At 37.9% G+C, this 18899-nt stretch overlaps 1 protein-coding gene across 4 annotated transcripts in view; it reads left to right on the top strand.

The window, feature by feature from the left end:
* LOC114653083 (dual specificity calcium/calmodulin-dependent 3',5'-cyclic nucleotide phosphodiesterase 1C-like) overlaps positions 1–18899 on the top strand; it is a 930233-nt gene that overhangs the window by 474588 nt on the left and 436746 nt on the right. The window contains exon 1 of one of the 4 annotated variants that reach the window (XM_051929367.1): positions 6546–6946. The exons of the other annotated variants lie outside the window; for them this stretch is intronic. Coding sequence (XP_051785327.1) covers positions 6846–6946 — 101 coding nt within the window. The 5' untranslated portion in view covers positions 6546–6845. Of the gene's footprint in view, positions 1–6545; positions 6947–18899 lie in introns of those variants that run through there. 4 annotated transcript variants of the gene reach the window in all.

Consider the following 18899-nt stretch of genomic DNA (forward strand, 5'->3'; position numbering starts at 1 on the left):
GTCTACTTTCTGCATATCTCTGACTATCCCACTTCTTTTTTGCCAACCTCTTCCTCTGTATACTCTCCTGTACTTCCCCATTCCATCAACAGGTTTCCTTTTCCTCCTTCCTCTGTCCAGATGTCACGCCAACTACCCTTCTTGCTGTCACCTTTCCTACTTCTGCTATAGTTGCCCAGATGTCTGGTAACTCTTCAATACCACCCAGTGCATGTCTTGCCTCCTCCCTGAACCTTGCAATCTTCCTTTTTCAACTTCCACCATTTGATCCTTGGCTCTGCCCTCACTTTCCTCCTCTTCTTGATCTCCAATGTCATCCTACAGACCACCATCCTATGCTGCCTAAATACACTTTCCCCTGCCACCACTTTGCAGTCTTCAATCACCTTCAGATTGACCCTCTAGCATAGGGTATAATCTACCTGTGTGCATATTTCTCTACTCTTGTGTGTCACCTATGTTCCTCCCCCTTCTTAAAATATGTATTCACCACAGCCATGCCCATCCTATTTGCAAAATCCACTGTCATCTGACCTTCTTCATTCCTTTCCTTGACACCATACCTACCCATCAGTTCCTCATCTCCTCTGTTCCCTTCACCAACATGGCCATTGAAATCTCCTCCAATCACCACTTTCTGTCCCTTGGGTACACTGTCCATCACTTCATCCAATTCACTCCAAAAATCTAATTTGTCATCAATCGCACACCACACTTGCAGGGCATTGACACTAACAACATTCATCATCACACCTTCAATTTACAGCTTCATAATCATCACTCTGTCTGACACACTCTTCATCTCCAAAACACTCTTAACATACTGTTCCTTCAGAATAACCCCTACCCCATTTCTTCTCCCATCCACACCATGATAGAGCAATTTGAATCCACCTCCGATCCACCTGGCCTTACTCCCCTTCCATTTAGTCTCTTGCACGCACAATGTTTCAACTTTCCTCCTCTCCATCACATCAGCTAACTCTCTCCCTTTACCAATTATACTGCCAACATTCAAAGTTCCTACCCCCAGTTCCACTCTCTTTAGCTTCCTCCTCTCCTCCTGGCTCCAGACACGTCTCTCCCGTCTTCTTCTCATTCTTTGGCAAACAGTAGCCCAATTTCTGCCAGCACCTTGATGGCTAACAGTACTGATATTGGCCGTTGTTAACCCAGGCCTCAACTGATCTAGTATGGAAATCTGTATTGTTGTCTGCATATTGATCTGGCAAAATTTTACACGGGATGCCCTTCCTGATGTAACCTTCCCCATTTATCCGGGATAAGGTACGACACAAAGAAACACACTAGGTTTGTGCATACCCTGTGGGGGTTTAGCCTAGCCTAGTAAATATATGAGTCAAAACCCTGGTATCTTCTGTCTAAATCAGACTCTGCCCTGTGAAGACACACAAGACAAGAAATGCATGCACACATTTCTGAACAGTAATACACACTGGTAACCATCTCAAAACATCACTATAACAAACTGCCATGGCATAGAATAAAGATAATGTATAAGTGTGCAGAACAAAAAGACAAAAATATTATTTCATTCTCTTACTGTAATGTCATACATACACACAAGTGATTTGGAAAAAAGTATCAAAAATACATTCAACAGAAAAGTCCTGTTAGTGAAAAGTTCAGAGCAAAATGGCACACAATTACAGTAACTTATGCATTTACACTGTACAGTATCATTCCTCTTCTGGGTCATGCCTTTAGACTGGGTCAGGCCACATGATTTCATCAACATCACATACAATGTTACCTTTGGCCAGGCAGCAGGGGGAGTAACCCCTGGTTTACTTAACCCACCCTGTATAGATTCCATTGTGATATCCCCACAGGCTTCCTCCATCACCTGGAGAAAGTTTTCATGCACATACAGGTCTCAGTCATAAACCTTCCATCTCCAAACTGAGAATAAACTCCTTCGTGGGGTTGAGGAATGGGGATTAGGGTGGAAGAAATAGATTTGAAAATCTTGGATAATCAGTGAACCACCCAAGCACCACAGCAGTACAATGAAAGCTGACATTGCTCCAGATATCAACAAGTGACCACTCTTGTGGCCCTGGCTCCTTCTGCTCCTGTTTAAAGGTATTGTTATGCAGATGACAATGGTTATGTAGAAGATGTGTTGGGTTGTATGAGTCTAGGGTTGTGTGGCGGTGGAGGACCCCTTGAATGCTGATGGTAATACACATCAGGATATTGTCTCCATGTTGACCAGGGCCTTGCAGAATGGTCTACTGACCAATGATGTCCCACCATCGGCTCTATCATTTTGTGAGGTTGAAGGCTGCCACATTTATGAAAATGAGCTTGTAGAAGTGTTCCTTCAACTCAATGTGAAATATTTTCTGCAAAAGGATGTGATGGTGTTATGTGCAAATGGGCAGAAATTCTGTAATACAGTACTGTAATACACAATACATTACTGTAGTACTATACATTGAGAGGTATGGCCGGCTATTTATCCTGGCCAATACCCCCAGGCCACCAGATGGGGCCCTCCTTGCAGCATGGAGGTACCCTGAATGCCAGCAGGGAATTATGTACAGTGGACTTTTAATGCACAGCCCTGCTGGATACCATGGGGGCCGCCAGGAGTCACTGCAGGGTGGCCCAGGGATTGTTATTTGCACCATAACCCGGAAGTGCGTCTTAATCACAGCGACACAAGGAATGACGTGCTTCCGGGGTGAAGAAAAAGGATTTTTATCTGACCCGGAAGTGTCCCATGTCACGTGGACAGAGAAGGCGAAACACTTCCGGGTCAAGGACTATAAAAGGATGATGGGAAATCCCAGACGCTGAGCTGAGTTGGGAGGCAGGGTGGCTAAGCGTCTGGAAGATTGGAGGATTGTTTATTTGTTGTTTATTGAGTATAGTGGAGTGGTGGTGCTTTGTGCACTTTATTTATAATAATAAATATTATTGGACTTTTATCTGGTGTCTGACGTCTGGTCTGAGGGTTCAAGGGGTCGACAGTGCCTTTGTTTGTCACAACATATAAAAGTGCACCATCTACTTGTGATGATCCAGGTGGGCTCCATGCTACCTGCTCCATCCAGACAGGCTCTTAAACCCAGATCATCAATAGTCATAACTGAGATAAGCTAGGAGAATGAGGACACACTTACATGCAGCAAGGGAGAAGTGCAAAAAAGGGAACAGTGCTTTTATTAAAAACAATTCCAAATAAACTGTCTAAAACAGTGCAGTGCAGTCTTCAAAAGTAAATAATCCAGTAAAAGCCAGCGAGTCTGTGGAGGTTAAAAATCAGTTCAAATAAATATATCAATAAAAACAAGGTTAAACTCACTAGGGAAGGACTCAGTCTTTTAAAATCAAGCCTTGGTGCCTTCTTCTAAAAATATTCAACGTCTCCTCTGCTTACTTCGCATAGGATCTTGCAGAAGCGGAGACACCCAACCAACAGGCACAGCTAACCTTCTCTCCTAGGTCTGGGTCCCTGCTGTCCACATCTCCCAGCAGGGTACGTTGTCAAACCCCATCTCTCCTAGGATTATGTCCCTGCTGTCAATGGCTCCCAGCATGTTGCTGCATCAAGCCTTCATCTGCTCATTCAGCTTCTGCTGCCCTTCCCCGGACTTATTCTGGAGCAAGCATCGAGTCACTCCACAATTCCAGGACATGCTTAGCGGGAATGACCATCTTCAGCCCCCACGAGTCGACCTAATTCTACCCCAAGGGGCTCTCCTTCTGGCTGCCTGCCTTCACTTCTGCACCTGTTTCTTCCTATCCTTCTGCCTCCTAGCTCTCTTTTCTTGTAACCTCTGTTCTTTTTACTACTGTGTTCTTTTCCTTTTCATTTCACTTTCTTCTGTGCAGGCAACTTACACTGTAAATCGCCTGCTTAACTCAGCATGGGTGTGACATGCCGCTCCCTCTGAGGCACAATTGAGGCATCCGACCGATCCAACCGCCTCTGCACATGTATGTGGTGTGATCAGCCAACTACCCCAATCACGTACGGAGCAAAGCGTGCCTGCACATACCCACACCTGACTGGGGCCCAAAACATGATTATTTATTTAAATTTTCCTGATGCCATGGATCACTTATTGCACTACTGTATATAACTTACTATGGAATTTAATTGCAGGTATTCTAACTGGTGGTTTTTCACTGCAGTCTGAACTTCTTTCAAAAGGAACACAGTACACTTGCTTCATCCGGATTTAATTATCTTTAATGACACGGTCAATGGTTCCATTACTGATTTTATCCATTCCATGAAAATGCCTTCTATAATCCTGCATTGACATTTTGGAAGACAGATTACATTGTTAGCAACTATCATGTCCACAATGCGTATCTCTTGCTCAGTTGACAACAGGCATGTTCATTGTTCCAGACCACACAAGGAAATTCTTGGCCCTATTTATTCATTCTAAGGTTCTGAATTGTGTGTAGAATTTTGCTTTTTAGTGTTCACACCTGTAGAGTTGTGTCATCAATGAGTTCAGGTTTAGATAATCTGAGTTGACTGTATTGAGTTGTAGAACTTTCAAAATGAGAATATTGTGTTACCTGTGCTTGTTTTGAGGGATTTGTGTATCTGCAACATGCATCAAAACCAGTGAACTGTTAAGAGTTTTGGGAAGTGTGTTTCTTTTGGCAACTGAATACATGATTTGACAGTTATTTGGCTAAAACAATCAGCCGTAGTGTTTAAATGATTAAGAAAAACTGTAATACAAAGGTCACGCATATAAAAGCAAGATATTTGTAAGATAATTTACACAAACAAGCATAAAGTGAAGTGGCAAATCCTTTATTGAGTAAGGATAACCAAAGTTGAAGTTAGAGTAGATTAAGTGTAGAGGTTCAACCTTTAACATTTTAAAGTAGAATAGAGTAGTGCAGAGCACAGCTGCAGGTAGAAAATAGGGGCAGTCTTTTGAGGGGTTTGTATCTCCAGACACATGGCTGCCCTGAGGGGATAGCGCCATGGTCACTATGTTATATGATTTTAGGAACAATGGTAGATTTTTTATGCTGTTTCAGCTTATAGTGTAGCTGGTGTACTGTCTATGAACAGGTCTGAATTATTTATATAAGATATTATTATGCTTGAACTTCATTTTCAGCTTGTGAATGTAACTATAACTAAATAATGAATTGTTTTAACTTATGTGGTATACCAAACACCTATCACCAAAGAATCAAGAAATGAGTAGAGGGGTAATGATTGTATCCGTGTTTTTATTACTAACATAACAACCTCAGATGAGCTTAGTCTAATTCAGGATCACGGTGTACATGTTATTATTATAATTTAATATATAATTTCATATTTAATGTTAGCCTGCTTGGACTTATGCTGTCTAAATATATATCAGTGTCAAAATTGTGATGACTTATAGTAGGAATGGCCAGTGCTATAGGAAATAATGACAGCACTTTAGAGTCCTGTTTACCTTTCTAATAGTTTGTATTCCACAGATTTTATTCTCTTTCTTGGGGCCTGCATTTTCTCATGTTATAAGTCTGGATATCAGAAACCCATTTAAGAGGACTATTGGTCCCTTTTAACATCATTCATCCATAAATGAATTATTACAGCTAAACAAGCTCACATGTTGTTTTTTATGCCAAGTTAAACATTACATTTTCTCTACTATTATTTACACGTGACAGGATCAGTATAATGTGTAAAAATCACAGTGTAAGAAAAAACATTATATTTGCTTAGAAATGCAAATCAATGTGTCTGGCTTAAAAACACACGACTTGGACAACTCATCTGACATAAATTGCTGTGCTTTCTACCTAACTCACCAGGCATTATAATACTTCTTAATTAATGCACTTGAACATCCTGAAAGAAAAGAAGAAAAAGAAATCAACAAATGACACGTTTTTATCAGCTGTACTGTTGTTTTATAAAAAGAAATGATGTACCTGCAGGATGCATGTGCTATATAATATTTTTGTACATGTTTCATGTAACATTTATTGATCCTGCGATCTATCATATCCTGTAAAAAAAGGAACGAGCAAATAATTAAAACTGTAACCTTGCACCTTGATTAGCCACCTGCCACTTCACAGCTGCCATCCTGGGTGAATCACCGGAATGTTTTTTTTGTTTTTTGTTCTTCTTTCATGGAGATCCTGGATGGATTGTAACAAGAATCACTCTATGTGTGTGAACCCCTCTAGAAAAAATTCATTCTTTGCCTTGCTAGATTCTATGGAGCCACTATCAGTAGCCTTCTGACAGATGACAGGTCCTCGATGTCAGTTCTTGCCTATCGGGATCCGTTACTGGGGCTGAGGAATGGCTGCCAGGGATGTTGTCATTCTCTAGTAAACAGGAATGTGAGAAGCACAGGGGCTGAACTGCGCTGGTGCCTGTGGATCACGCCCTCTTACTCAGACGCCACAGCAGCAGCTCAGTTGTCAGCAGGCTTCCCCCTACTCCCCCCCAACACCCTCCCCCCCCCCCACACACACCCTAACCCCCCTCACACTCCCCCCCCCCCCCAGCCCTCTTTCCTTTCTACCGATAAAGAGCCTTCAGCCGGTATTACTGATTGCATCCCAGGCTTACCACAAATATCTGTAGTGGCTTTCAGTCCAGAGATCAGCACCTAATCCCCTACATTATATTCATGAGGGAATATGGCACAGTATCACTGCCACACTTAATGTGTACCTGCAGCCTGCACCAGTGACACACAATATACTGCAGAACGGAACACGTAAGAATACTTCTAGAGCAAATAGAAAAAAAAATGTTAACTGTTTTGTCACAGATTTAAGGGCTTTGTCTAACCATACTGGAGGAATTAACTTTTTAAGCCATGGAGTCTCCCACCAAGGAAATTGAAGAGTTTGAGAGCAACTCTCTGAAGTACCTCCAACCAGAGCAAATTGAAAAAATCTGGCTGCGGCTCCGAGGACTGTAAGTATTATTTTTTTCTCTGCTTAATTATCTGTATGTAATGATCACTTATTGTCTTGTGCTTTATGAATATCTAGTTAAATTTAACCTGATAGGAAACTTTCCAAGTCTTGGCTATCAGTATTTTCATTTTTTCTAGTTTTCAATTGTTCATTTTCAGAAAGTTTCAATTAATATGAAGGTTGAAATTCTTGAAGTAGAATTTTTAAGGGCATGGTATTAAAACAGGATAGCAGAGAATAACAGCAAGCCTGAAAAACTACATAATTCTCATTTAGAATTTATTTTCAATACATATAGATATTAAAAGAATATCAATGAAAAGATAAACATTAAAGTGAGCTTAAAGAACACAGACCAGCTCAGAAATTCTTTAAATTAATTATATACTGTATGTAAAAGAACCAAATGTTTATCAGTAAAAATATTTTAACATTAAATTGCAGATTTTAATTAATTTTGATGAGTGTATGAGTGAGAGAAAGAGAGAGAGACCATTTATTAATGTACCTTTCCATAGAAATAAGTCATTGCTATAATTATTTGATCTGAGCTGCAGCCTTTCCATTGACTCTCACTTCACTTGTTGTTAACTTTACCCTCGGAAATCTCCACATCTGGTAAAAGTTGCAAACAAAGTAGATATTTGCATTTTATGAATTCTTTTTTTGTATTATGAAGACTCATCTTGAGGTTATTGATGGAAATTTGCACATTTCTGGTAATTCTTATATGTGGCTATGGCACCATAAATGGAAAATAATTATAAAATAAAATAGAAGGACAAAGACAACAATTTTAAGTTACAGATATCTGGAAAGAATGATAAGGTCATCATTTCCCACACGTGCTTAATATTTAAAAGTAAAGGCTAGTAATTGTATTTAAAAAGGATTAATTCTAAGTTTATTATAACTAGAAAAGAAAAAGAATTCCAAAACTGTGTTACCTCTGCTAGGTAAGGAATCTTCTATTCTATTCTGATTTCTGGTTTTCTTTAAAACATGATACATAAAGAAATAACAATAAATTATTTTACCATCCTTAAAGTTAAGAAATAAGTGTTTCATAATGTATTACATAGACAAGTTTTCAACAGTTTTCTGTCATTCTCCTCTGTATTTCAGTCAAATTTTATTCATGGGATTTTATGGGGCAAATGCTCCTCTTTGTATTCTAAAATATCAGAAGGCAAATTTAAGTTGATAAAAATTAAAATCCATCTACGCAGAAAGGGATCAGGTGCCCAATAAAAATATGCCAAAAAAAAGAAGATTCAGGCTTGCCTTATGATTTGATTTTCTGAGTAATATCTATTCATCTATTTATCAGTCTGTCTGTCAAAATTGTTCAATTGCTTACCCTTGAGACTCATGTAAGTGTAACCATCAATGTCAGCCTACCATTTCATCTATTTTCCTACAAGATGCTGTCTGGACAGGCATCAAAAAAACATTAATCCCCCAGTAAATTTAAATGCTCTCAGGTTTTCCACAGCTCTCCGCGATTCATTAATGTATGTAACTATTTCCCTCATATGGCTATATTTGTTCAACCTGTTGATGGGTCTTTAGCATTAGATTACACTCAAGTACTGGCTGCCTTTCTAGTTCAGGTTCTTAAAACATATTTTTAACAATATGGCAACTTTGCAATTTTAATTTCTTTAGAAGACATTTATTCAATGTGTTGCATTATTTCTATTCATCCAGCCCTCAATAGATTAGTGTTATATAATTATTAAAGCTCCCTGCTCACAATGTTCCGCTAAGTACTGCATCATTACACATTCATTTAGAAACATCCATCACTATGACATGTCCAACATGCATTAATAAAAAAGTAAAACATGCATTACTCATTTAGATATGTATATGTATAAACAGTATAATGTAAGTTCCAAAATACATTTTAAAAGGGTGGTACAGTGGTTAAAGGATCTGCTTCACAGCTCCAGGGACTTTTGTTAAGTTACTAGTATGCCATGCTATGTGAGGAATTTGCACATTCAAGAAGTTGTAAAGGTTTTTCCTTCAGTTCTACTTTGGTACATTTTCTTAATGTTAGTTTAACTGACAATGCTGAATTGGTTCAGAATTTTCATGCATTCCTTCTACCTTGCTTGCAACATTGATGGCCCCTCTTGACCTTGCCAGTGGAAAAGTCTATGTAGACAATGAATAGACAGACATTTTACTGTGAAGGTTTCTGTGGAACTAATGCTCTGCAAATACAGTGTGAATCGCATGCCAGTTGTAGCTAGAGACTGATACCACAGAGCATTTAGGAGGGCCAGTACAGGCATTAGTTAAAAAAGAGATGTTTAGGGGAAGCATAGTCTTGAAACTGCAGCCAGAATCCCAGACAAGTGCATGTATGTTGGGTAGCAGCAATCAGGTGTGCAAGGTTGAGCACACTTAATGAGTGAGAATGAATATATTTAGACAAATGTATCACTAATGCTACCTCTTAGTATTCAAGTACAATACTGCCAAGCCAAAATAATCCTTTGTGAAGTAGAAGACAACATGTCTCAACACCCAAAATTGTTAGATATTAGGAAAAGTTCATTGTGATTCATTGTTGGCACCTACGCAGGTGGAATTTGATTGGTGGCCTCTTGTAAAATTAGGTGTTTCCAAAAGTAAAAGTTAAGGCAGAGCTCGGTCTCGGCTCAAATTTTCAATTTAACGTCATACCAGCTGTCTGAAAATACACAGAAGGATTGATTGAGGTTGGTATGGCGGGATATCGAGAGGAATGATAGCTTTAGCGAAGCTTAGGGCAAGATGCAGATTTGCTTTGTGACTTTGCATGCAGCATAAACTGGCTTGATGTGATTCTAAACCATGTTTCCTGTCTTGATGTTTAATCCCTGTTATGAGCGATGAATTATTCCACTGAGACTGTATGTGCTGCCACTAATCACCAGCTTGCAAAATGAACTGGACAGCTGCCATTTGGTGAAAAAAAATTTCAGGGAACATTAATGTCATACTTCATGGCTATGATTGATAAATGCAACGTGTGGCTTCATTTTACATTGCTAATTGCTTTGCTTAAAAACCAAGCAAAAAAAAAAAATACCAAAAACACACCTGGATAAAAATGTTGAAGCTTCAGATTGATAGAGGCCTCAATTCAAAATTAATCCTATTCAATACTGTTGTGTTAGAAATTTAAAAAGCATGTTTGGTATCTCAATTATCCTTTTGCCTAACATTGCGGAAGGAGTCAATGTGATTGTAAAAATGTTTGAGTTAATTTGCCTACTGTTAAAATAAGATGGCTATTGATTTCAAGTATCCTATTTTTTAATTTTAAAGTGGATACCTTCCATAAGATAAAAGTTCATAAACAGCATCATATAGTGTTTAGAAGTATATTTATATATACTGTAGTATGTAATATATACATACATGTAATATATGCAGTATATATACTAGGTGTATGTTATAGTCCCCCAAGATAGACAATAATTTTAATATACTTCATTTAATAATATTAAATAACAAAATGTCAGTCAGTCATTTTCTAACCCACTTACTCCTGAACTGGTTCGTGGGGGGTGCTGGAGCCTATCCCAGCTACCATAGGTTACAAGGCAGGAATAAACCCTGTACAGAGCACCAGTCCATCGCAGGACGAACACACACACACACACACATCCACACACACACACACTCACCTGACCCCAACCACATACACACTAGGGCCAATTTAGTATCGCCAATCTATCTATCCTGCATGTCTTTGGACTGTGGGAGGAAACCCGACTCTCTGGAGGAAACCCACACAAACACAGGGAGAACATATAAACTCCATGCAGGGAGGACTCAGGGCGTGAACTCCAGTCTCCTTATTGCAAGGCAGCAGCGCAACCACTGCTCTGCCGTGCCACCTCATAACCTAATATAGAGGGAGATAATGTGGTCATGCAAAACTTTAATTACACAAACCTTAACTGGAGTAGCCTTGCAAGTAGCAGAGAGCAAGAAAAAAAGTTTTTAGATGTAATCATTGACTATTTTTTAACATAGTATGTTAAAACAGCAACAATGTAGATACCTTTCTAAATTTAGTAATCTGTAATAATCAGGACAGCATTCTGGGGATAAATGTGATTGAACGTTTGGGATATAGTGACCATAATATATATCACAATGATTTGGCCTACTCAAGAACTAAAACTGTTAAAGTTAATTTTAATAGGGCAAATTTTGAGCAAAAGCCTAAGCAAGATAAATTGGGTGGGCTTTTAAGAGAGGAAACAGTTGGCTTATAATTATTTTACATATAATGCAGGACAAGTTTATCCCAAAATTTAGGAGTAGTAGTCAATTCAAAAAATGCATTGAATTAATAAGGAGTTTAATAAGATGCTGGAAAGAAAAAATATCTATATAAGTCATCTAAAGGCTATTACCTCCATTGTTAACAGTAGGGCATATAAGAGCATCAGAGCAATGGCTAAAAAAGATATTAGGAAGCCTAAAAGGCACTTGGAGAGAAATATTGCAGAAAAAGTGAAAGATAACCTAAAGAGATGCTTTCAGTAGTTTAAGTAGTAAAAAACAGTCAAGGGGGAGGTTAGGGGTAATACAAATGGTAAGGTAAACTAAAAAAATAGAAACAGTAAAATAACAAGTACTCTGAATAGGCATTTTGAAGTTTAAACTTACAAAAAAAGTCAATAATCTTCCACCAGTAAAAGGGACTACTAAGGAGGCACTTCGTGATTTGAAAATTGTAGAAGGTGAAGTGCTGGTTAGGTTCCCTAGGATGAAATGTAATAAATCACCACGACCAGATAACATTTACCTTTGAGTGCTTAATATATGTATAAGCCAAAGATACTATTTTTTGATTGGGAAAATTACAAAGGACTCCTAGCTAGCAAATATTAGTATAATGTTTATTTTTTAAGGATTTGGAGAGAAAACCCAAGCAATCATGGGGAGAACACAAAGCAGATAATGACAAAGCAGATGAATAAAAACTGTGCTACAGTGCCACTTGTATATATAATTAGATAATATGTGTGTGTGTGTGCCTTTATCAGCCTTTTACCATCAAATACTTTACAGGCTTAAAAAATAGCTACATAATAGTCTGAATCATACAGTATTCCTTATATCACTGCTGATTGCTCCTCACTGTTAAAAGTTTAATTTTGTGTTTGTCTCCCTGTAACCCCTGATTATTTTTAATATGTAAAAATATGATGTGTCCACCACATGATTTCCCCTGCATAAAGCTGTGATTTTTAGCAGTAAAATATGGCAGGCCAATTTGCACACAAAATGCAATATCATTATCTCTGCAGAGCAAACGCCACCAGAGCAATATTGCTCAAAGTCAATAGGCTTCTTGCATTTTACAATTCTAATCACAGTGCCAAGTTTTATTCAGATTGAGTGATTTACTTTTGAGTTATTGCATCCACAGACTCTCATCCACATATGCACACATACACACACACACACACACGCACACACACACGCACACACACGCACACACACACACACAAACACACAGACATGCATCACTCCAAATGTAGGCAGATCATGCTCAAGGGAGTACATAGTGTATAACTGTTTTAAATATTTTAAACTGAATTTGAATTTATATCCTCTCACAGTATCTTTCCTTATTGTGTGTAAAACACCCTGAAATCTAATGGAAGGAGAAATATTATCAAACAGGTTGTTTTCCTTTATAGTAACAACTAAAATCCATCAAATTGTAATTGCCTTTCAATCATCCATTTTTTAAGCAACATATCCAGTTTAGGGTTGTGAGAAGCTGGTGTCTATTCTGATATTCTGACAGCAATAGGCACAAAGAGTGAACCAACCCTTGGAGGTTGGAAACCAGCCTACCAGCCAGTTGCACGACATAATCACTCAGACACACTCCTTACATGCACAGCTTTGGGTTCAAAACTGGAGTACTCGGAGGAGAACCCACATTGACATGCAAGTGTCACATAAATGATAATCGAGCTAGGATTTGAACTTTGGGGCTATCCAGATATCCATCCATCCATCTTCTAAACTGCTCTTTGTCCTTAGTGGTTTCTCTAGACCGATTCCTGCAATCATAGGATGCAGGGAAGGAACAATCCCAGGAGAGGGTGCCAGTCAACTCAAATATATTTTCATACTAAATGATTAAGTTTTATTAAAGCATTGAATATGTATAATGCTGTCTAAATTTGCTTTTTTCATATGTAAGTGCAAATCATTCTATTTGTATTAATTTTACTTAAAGAATCAATCACCGTATTTACTATCCAATAGCATTAGTGCTATTTCTTCAAGCATTTCTGCATTAACGAATATGAAACATGTAATAGACAAGTACTTTCACACTGCAGGTGACTTTTGAGCTTCAACTTTGTGATTTTCAGTCCAGATTTTTAATCACTAGGCCACAGTTTAGCCTGGTCAGACTTTATGAACATACAAATTAACAGAATAATCTTTGGAAGTATTTTTTCAATTACATGTAATATTTTAATAGATACTTGTTTGTGATATGCCAACATAACAATAACAGACAAGGGTAAATACAGAAAACATTTAATAATTACAGTATTTAATAATAATTACAATAATTACAGTATATCACACTTCATCTGATTCAGAATCACCAGGATCTAGAGGCTGCACTGGCATCATCAGGTACAAGGTAGGAATGAATGCAGGGCCTATCACTCACACTCACATGGATGCACACTCACACATGGCCAGTTTACCTAACAACAACTTCCATCATGCTTGCCTGCTTAAGAATCGAGAAAATTTTATTATGATCACATTGAACATTCCTAAATAATCACAATACGAAGAATAAGAAATGAGAAGCACACCAGCTGTTTCTGGTTAAACTTTCCACCCTTGTGTATGTCATTGTGTATTCATTTGGTGATAACAATGGTTTTTATTCTAAGCTACTTTTCTTAAATTAGTTGTGGTTGGTCTATGAGGCCTCATAAAGTGTCATGCTCCATCTACTGTAAAGCAAGCAACAATGAGCATCTTGTTAATGTGTATCCTGCTCATTTTCAGCAACTACTTACAGTATATATTAAATGAGGGAAATTAATCCTGTTCTAAAACTAAAATGGCCTTGAAGTGCACTACAAAGTCAGATTCAAAGGAGAACATTCAGCCTCCATGGATGTAACACATGATCTATGCTAGTGCCAGTCTGGAGTGACAGTTATCTTTCAGAGTGACCACATTATGCAGTTATGAGTTGATTCCTGACATAAGCGTGATGTAGCTAAGGTATGCCCTGGACCCTTCGTGACTAATTAAATTAAGGGGTATTAAAAACAGAAAGATTGATTCTTAAAGTTTCTTTAAATGATCATAACCTCCTGTAGATTACAGTATTACTGGTATTATAATTTAGCTAACTTATCCTGTCTTCATGATACAAGTCTCAGAATTGATGCTAATCACACTGAGCTGCAGTAAAGATTTAGTAGTTTTCCTCTTAGTATTGCTGTGCTTATTGAATCTTAAGTTTTTCTCTTAACTATACAAGTCTTGAAATTGGAAGTATCCTTTGTAGGAATTAGTTGAATTACTCTCTTGGAAATATTGTGTTTATATATTGTGTTTATATTGTGTAAATATCGCACAGCAAGAATTGCTTTTGTCTTACAGTTTAAAGTCCTGAATTAAAATCTTGTCCCAGTCACTTTTTGTGTCCAGTTTGCAAGCTGTTTCTGCTTAGAGTTTTCTCCATGCACTCTGCTTTCCCACCCTCTGACATTCAAAAGAATTGTATGTTAGGTTACGTTTAATTCGATTAATTGCCTGAGTGTGTGTTTCAATGGGCTGGCACTCCATTGGGGATTCATTCTTGTCCTGTTTCTTATTTCATCTGGACTGGCTCCTACCTTCCCTTATGCATCCCTGAACTAGACAAGGAGGTTTGATGATTCATGTGTAAAAGACAAAAAACGTTTTTTAGGAACCTTGTCATTTACATTATCATATAAGCATTCAGTAATTTTAATAATAATAATAATAATAATTCATTACATTTATATAGCGCTTTTAATAATTCTGACAATCTTTTTTGGGGGACTTTGTTCAAGCACCCTCTCGGTATTGTTTCAATTAATCTCTAGAACTGGGCAGCCATTTCTTTGTACGTCATTTCAGCTCATCTTCAAGTGAATCTGCCAGCCGCCTCATACCATCATATATCTTTGATGGCTTTTCCTAATGGAGCAAAGTAAAAAAAATATAAGAAATGGCAGAGGAGCTGTAATAGAGTCTAGCCTGGTAGCTGATGTCACTGTCCATTTATTATCACAAACAGCCTTTTTCCAATTAGGATCAAGGCGAGCAGTGGCCCATCATCTCTATCACAGGCATCTTAGTATTCCTGTAATTTATAGAAATGCCTGAACAAGAGAAAATACTTGCTTTGCAATGTCAAAAGTGAGAAAATCAGGTAATCATATGATTTTAAAAACTTAAAGTATATATTTTTAAAATGGGAATTAAAAATTATATATCTAAATAATTAGATCAAATCAGGAATTACTGTTGAAGACAGTGCTTAAAATATATTATATAAATAAGCTTGATGCTTATTTGGGGAATCAATTAAAAAGTCCAAAATGAAATAAAGGAGCAGTCATAAATGCCATAAATGTCTAAAGGTATGTTTTTTCCAGTAGCTGTGTGCACATAAATTTAGTTAATAAGTTTGTAGCCTGCTCAGATAATGACATCATTGAAAGGGAAGAGAAAGAGGTTAGGAGCACACACTGATACAGCACGTTACTGCACCCACCACATGACAAACCACCTCAGGATCCCAGATTAGGACCCGAGTGCAGCTGTATAATGGGTGACACCTCAGCACCAAACTAGTTCAGATGGAGTGGAACATTGTGAGGTTTTTTTACAGTGGCTGGAGTGCCAATCCTGCCACCAAACCCCATGTTTTCCCTGTAGTTTGAAGGGCCTACTTGCAAGGCTGGATGCAGATTAACATCATACCCTGGACAGTGCATTTGCAGGTTAAAGGCCTTGCTCAAGGGACCAACAGAATGGAATCACTTCTGGCATTTATAGGGTTTGAACCAGCAACCTTCTGTTTGCCAGTGCAGCTCCCTAGCCTCAGAGCAACCACTCCACACTCTGCCCACATCAATAGCCAAGGGATTAATGAGAGTTTAAAATATGCACAGTAGGAACACCATACCCTTAAGCTTAGAGGACTGTACTGAATTTTTGTCCAAGACAGAAAAATAGATATATGACTACACACAACTTACATTTCCGCAACCATGTTTTATAAGCACGCTTAGAAAATACACAATCTGACCACTAGGAGGAGCTTTTTTAATAAAGAGAGTGACTCCAAATGAGCTCTGACCCATTTGTGCTGAGGTCTCAACAAATGTGACTCTCCAGGTCATTATATGGACTTTGTAGCCTATTTTGTCTCCTCCAGGGTTCCAGTAGCATCCTCTAACACAGAAGGTCTTATTGTTTCAAGGTGGTAGATAAACTGAATGTCATTTTGATTTGCCCTTTCTGATGCTCTCTGGATGAGGTGTAAATAGAAGGGGTGTTCTTTATTGCCCCATCTTGGTCACATTGCTTGGCACAGTATCATTTAGTGTTTTGCTTAACCCCAATAAATGTTTTACAGTTGCAACTCTTTCTTACAAAAAAGGAACTTTGTATTACAGCAAAAAAAAAAAATGGTAAAAATTAAGTGCATGCTGTAACCTTAGTTGAAATGCTTTGAGAATTGATCATCTGACCAGGCTCAAGAAAATAGAACATGGCCAGGGAGCTGTTAGTACATAAAAGCAAAAAGTAGACTGGAAAAATCACATTGAAAAATCATATATAGTGCACACAATCTTGCATCTCCATCAACCCATATAAATAGCTTTAAGGTAGTAGGCAATAAAAAAAATGGTCTGCTATAAAGATAGATTATTTAACTGTGTGTCAGATAAGGTGTTCATGCCAATGTCTTTAAAAATGTTTTTATTATGTTTAGCATTCATTAACCATCTTGCATGCCATGTGAGTGGTGATGACTAATACTTCAGAGGTATTTCTCTAAACTGAGCTTGTCTGCAATTTCTTGAGACATATCGCACACATGATAAAAGGCAGAATAACCTAGTGATTCATTTAGTTAAACAACTGTGTGCAGGATTTAATTGGATTAGAGGGCTTATTTTATTTTGGAATATGCCACACCACTGGGATGTCGTTCATTTATCGTTTCTTTTTGTCAAGGGCATCTAAAAAGAGCAGACTGTACATATTTTTTTTCTTTTCATTTTCCTTTTTTTTTCTGAACTGACAAGACACAGACCTCACATATCCAATAAAGCTTTCTTTTGACCTCAGGGGCTGTGTTTTTTGCACTTAACAACTAGCCTCAAAGGCAAAGTGCTGATAATCTTAGCACAGCTTTGACCAGCTTATTTCACACATCTTTCAGAGATGCAGGAAAGGGTTTATATAGAGAATGAACCTTATTTGAAATTTTTCATGTTCTGTATTTTTTTTTATTTAATAACAATAAAAAATTGTGTTAGCACTCTTGTAAATGGAATTTCTAGATTTATTTCCCACAGTCTACTGAACACTACTGATAATATATTTTCTGTGATGGTGTAGTAGCTATAGTAGCTCTGCTGTCTCAATATTCCAAGTTCCTGATTTCAAATTACATGTCCAAGTGCTTTCTGTGTGGAGTATGCGCATCCTTCTTGTGTCGGCATTGTTTTTTTTTACCATGTACTGTGCTTTTTCTTCCACAAACCCAGAAACATATGCTGCTAATTTTATATTTATGTTACAGTAATGGAAGGAATTATTAAGGATAAGATTGAGCAACACCTGGCAAGGACAGGACAGGAGCATTGGTTCAGAAGAGGGAGGTCATGTTTTACTAACATGCTGGAATTCTATGAGGAGGCAACAAAAGGATATGATCAAAGTGGAGCCTATGATATTATTTATCTTGACTTTCAGAAAGCATTTGATAAGGTGCCACATGAGAGGATGGGCATCAAACTAAAAGAAGTGGGAGTTCAGGGTGATGTTTTTAGATGGGTGCAGAATTGGCTCAGACACAGGAAGCAAAGGGTGATGGTGCGAGGAACCTCATCAGAATTGGCTGATGTTAAGAGTGGTGTTCCACAGGGGTCAGTGTTCCACATGGGTCAGTCTTAGGGCCGCTGCTATTTTTTATATATATAAATCATTTAGATATGAATATACAGTAAGTAACAAACTGGTTAGGTTTGCAGATAATACCCAGATAGGTGGATTAGCAGATAATTTGGAATCCATTATATCAATACAGAAGGATGTGGATTGCATACAAGCTTGGGCAGATTTGTGGCAAATCACGTTGGAAGTAAAAATGTTAGGTTTGAATACACAATGGGCAGTCTGAAAATCGATAGTACACCTTATGAGAAGGATTTAGAAGTCATAGTGGACTCTATGCTTTCAACTTCCCGACAGTGTTCAGAAGCCATTAAGAAGGCAAACAGAATGTTAGGCTATATAGCACGATATGTGGAGGTTCTGCTCAAGCTTTATAATGCACTGGTCAGGCCTCATCTGGAGTACTGTGTGCAGTTTTGGTTTCCAGGCTGCAAAAAGGACATAGCAACACTAGAAAAGGTCCTGAAAAGAGTGACTAGGCTGATTCCAGGGCTACAGGGGTTGAATTATGAGGAAAGATTAAAAGAGTTGAGCCTATACAGTTTAAGCAAAAGAAGATTAAGAGGTGACATAATTGAAGTGTTTAAAATTATGAAGGGAATTAGTACAGTGGATGGAGACTGTCATTTTAAAATGAGTTCATCAAGAACACGGGGACACAGCTGGAAACTTGTTAAGGGTAAATTTTGCACAAACATTAGGAAGTTTTTCTT

The sequence above is a fragment of the Erpetoichthys calabaricus genome, chromosome 6 (genome assembly GCF_900747795.2).
Source record: "Erpetoichthys calabaricus chromosome 6, fErpCal1.3, whole genome shotgun sequence".
NCBI classification, from domain to species: Eukaryota; Metazoa; Chordata; class Cladistia; order Polypteriformes; family Polypteridae; genus Erpetoichthys; species Erpetoichthys calabaricus.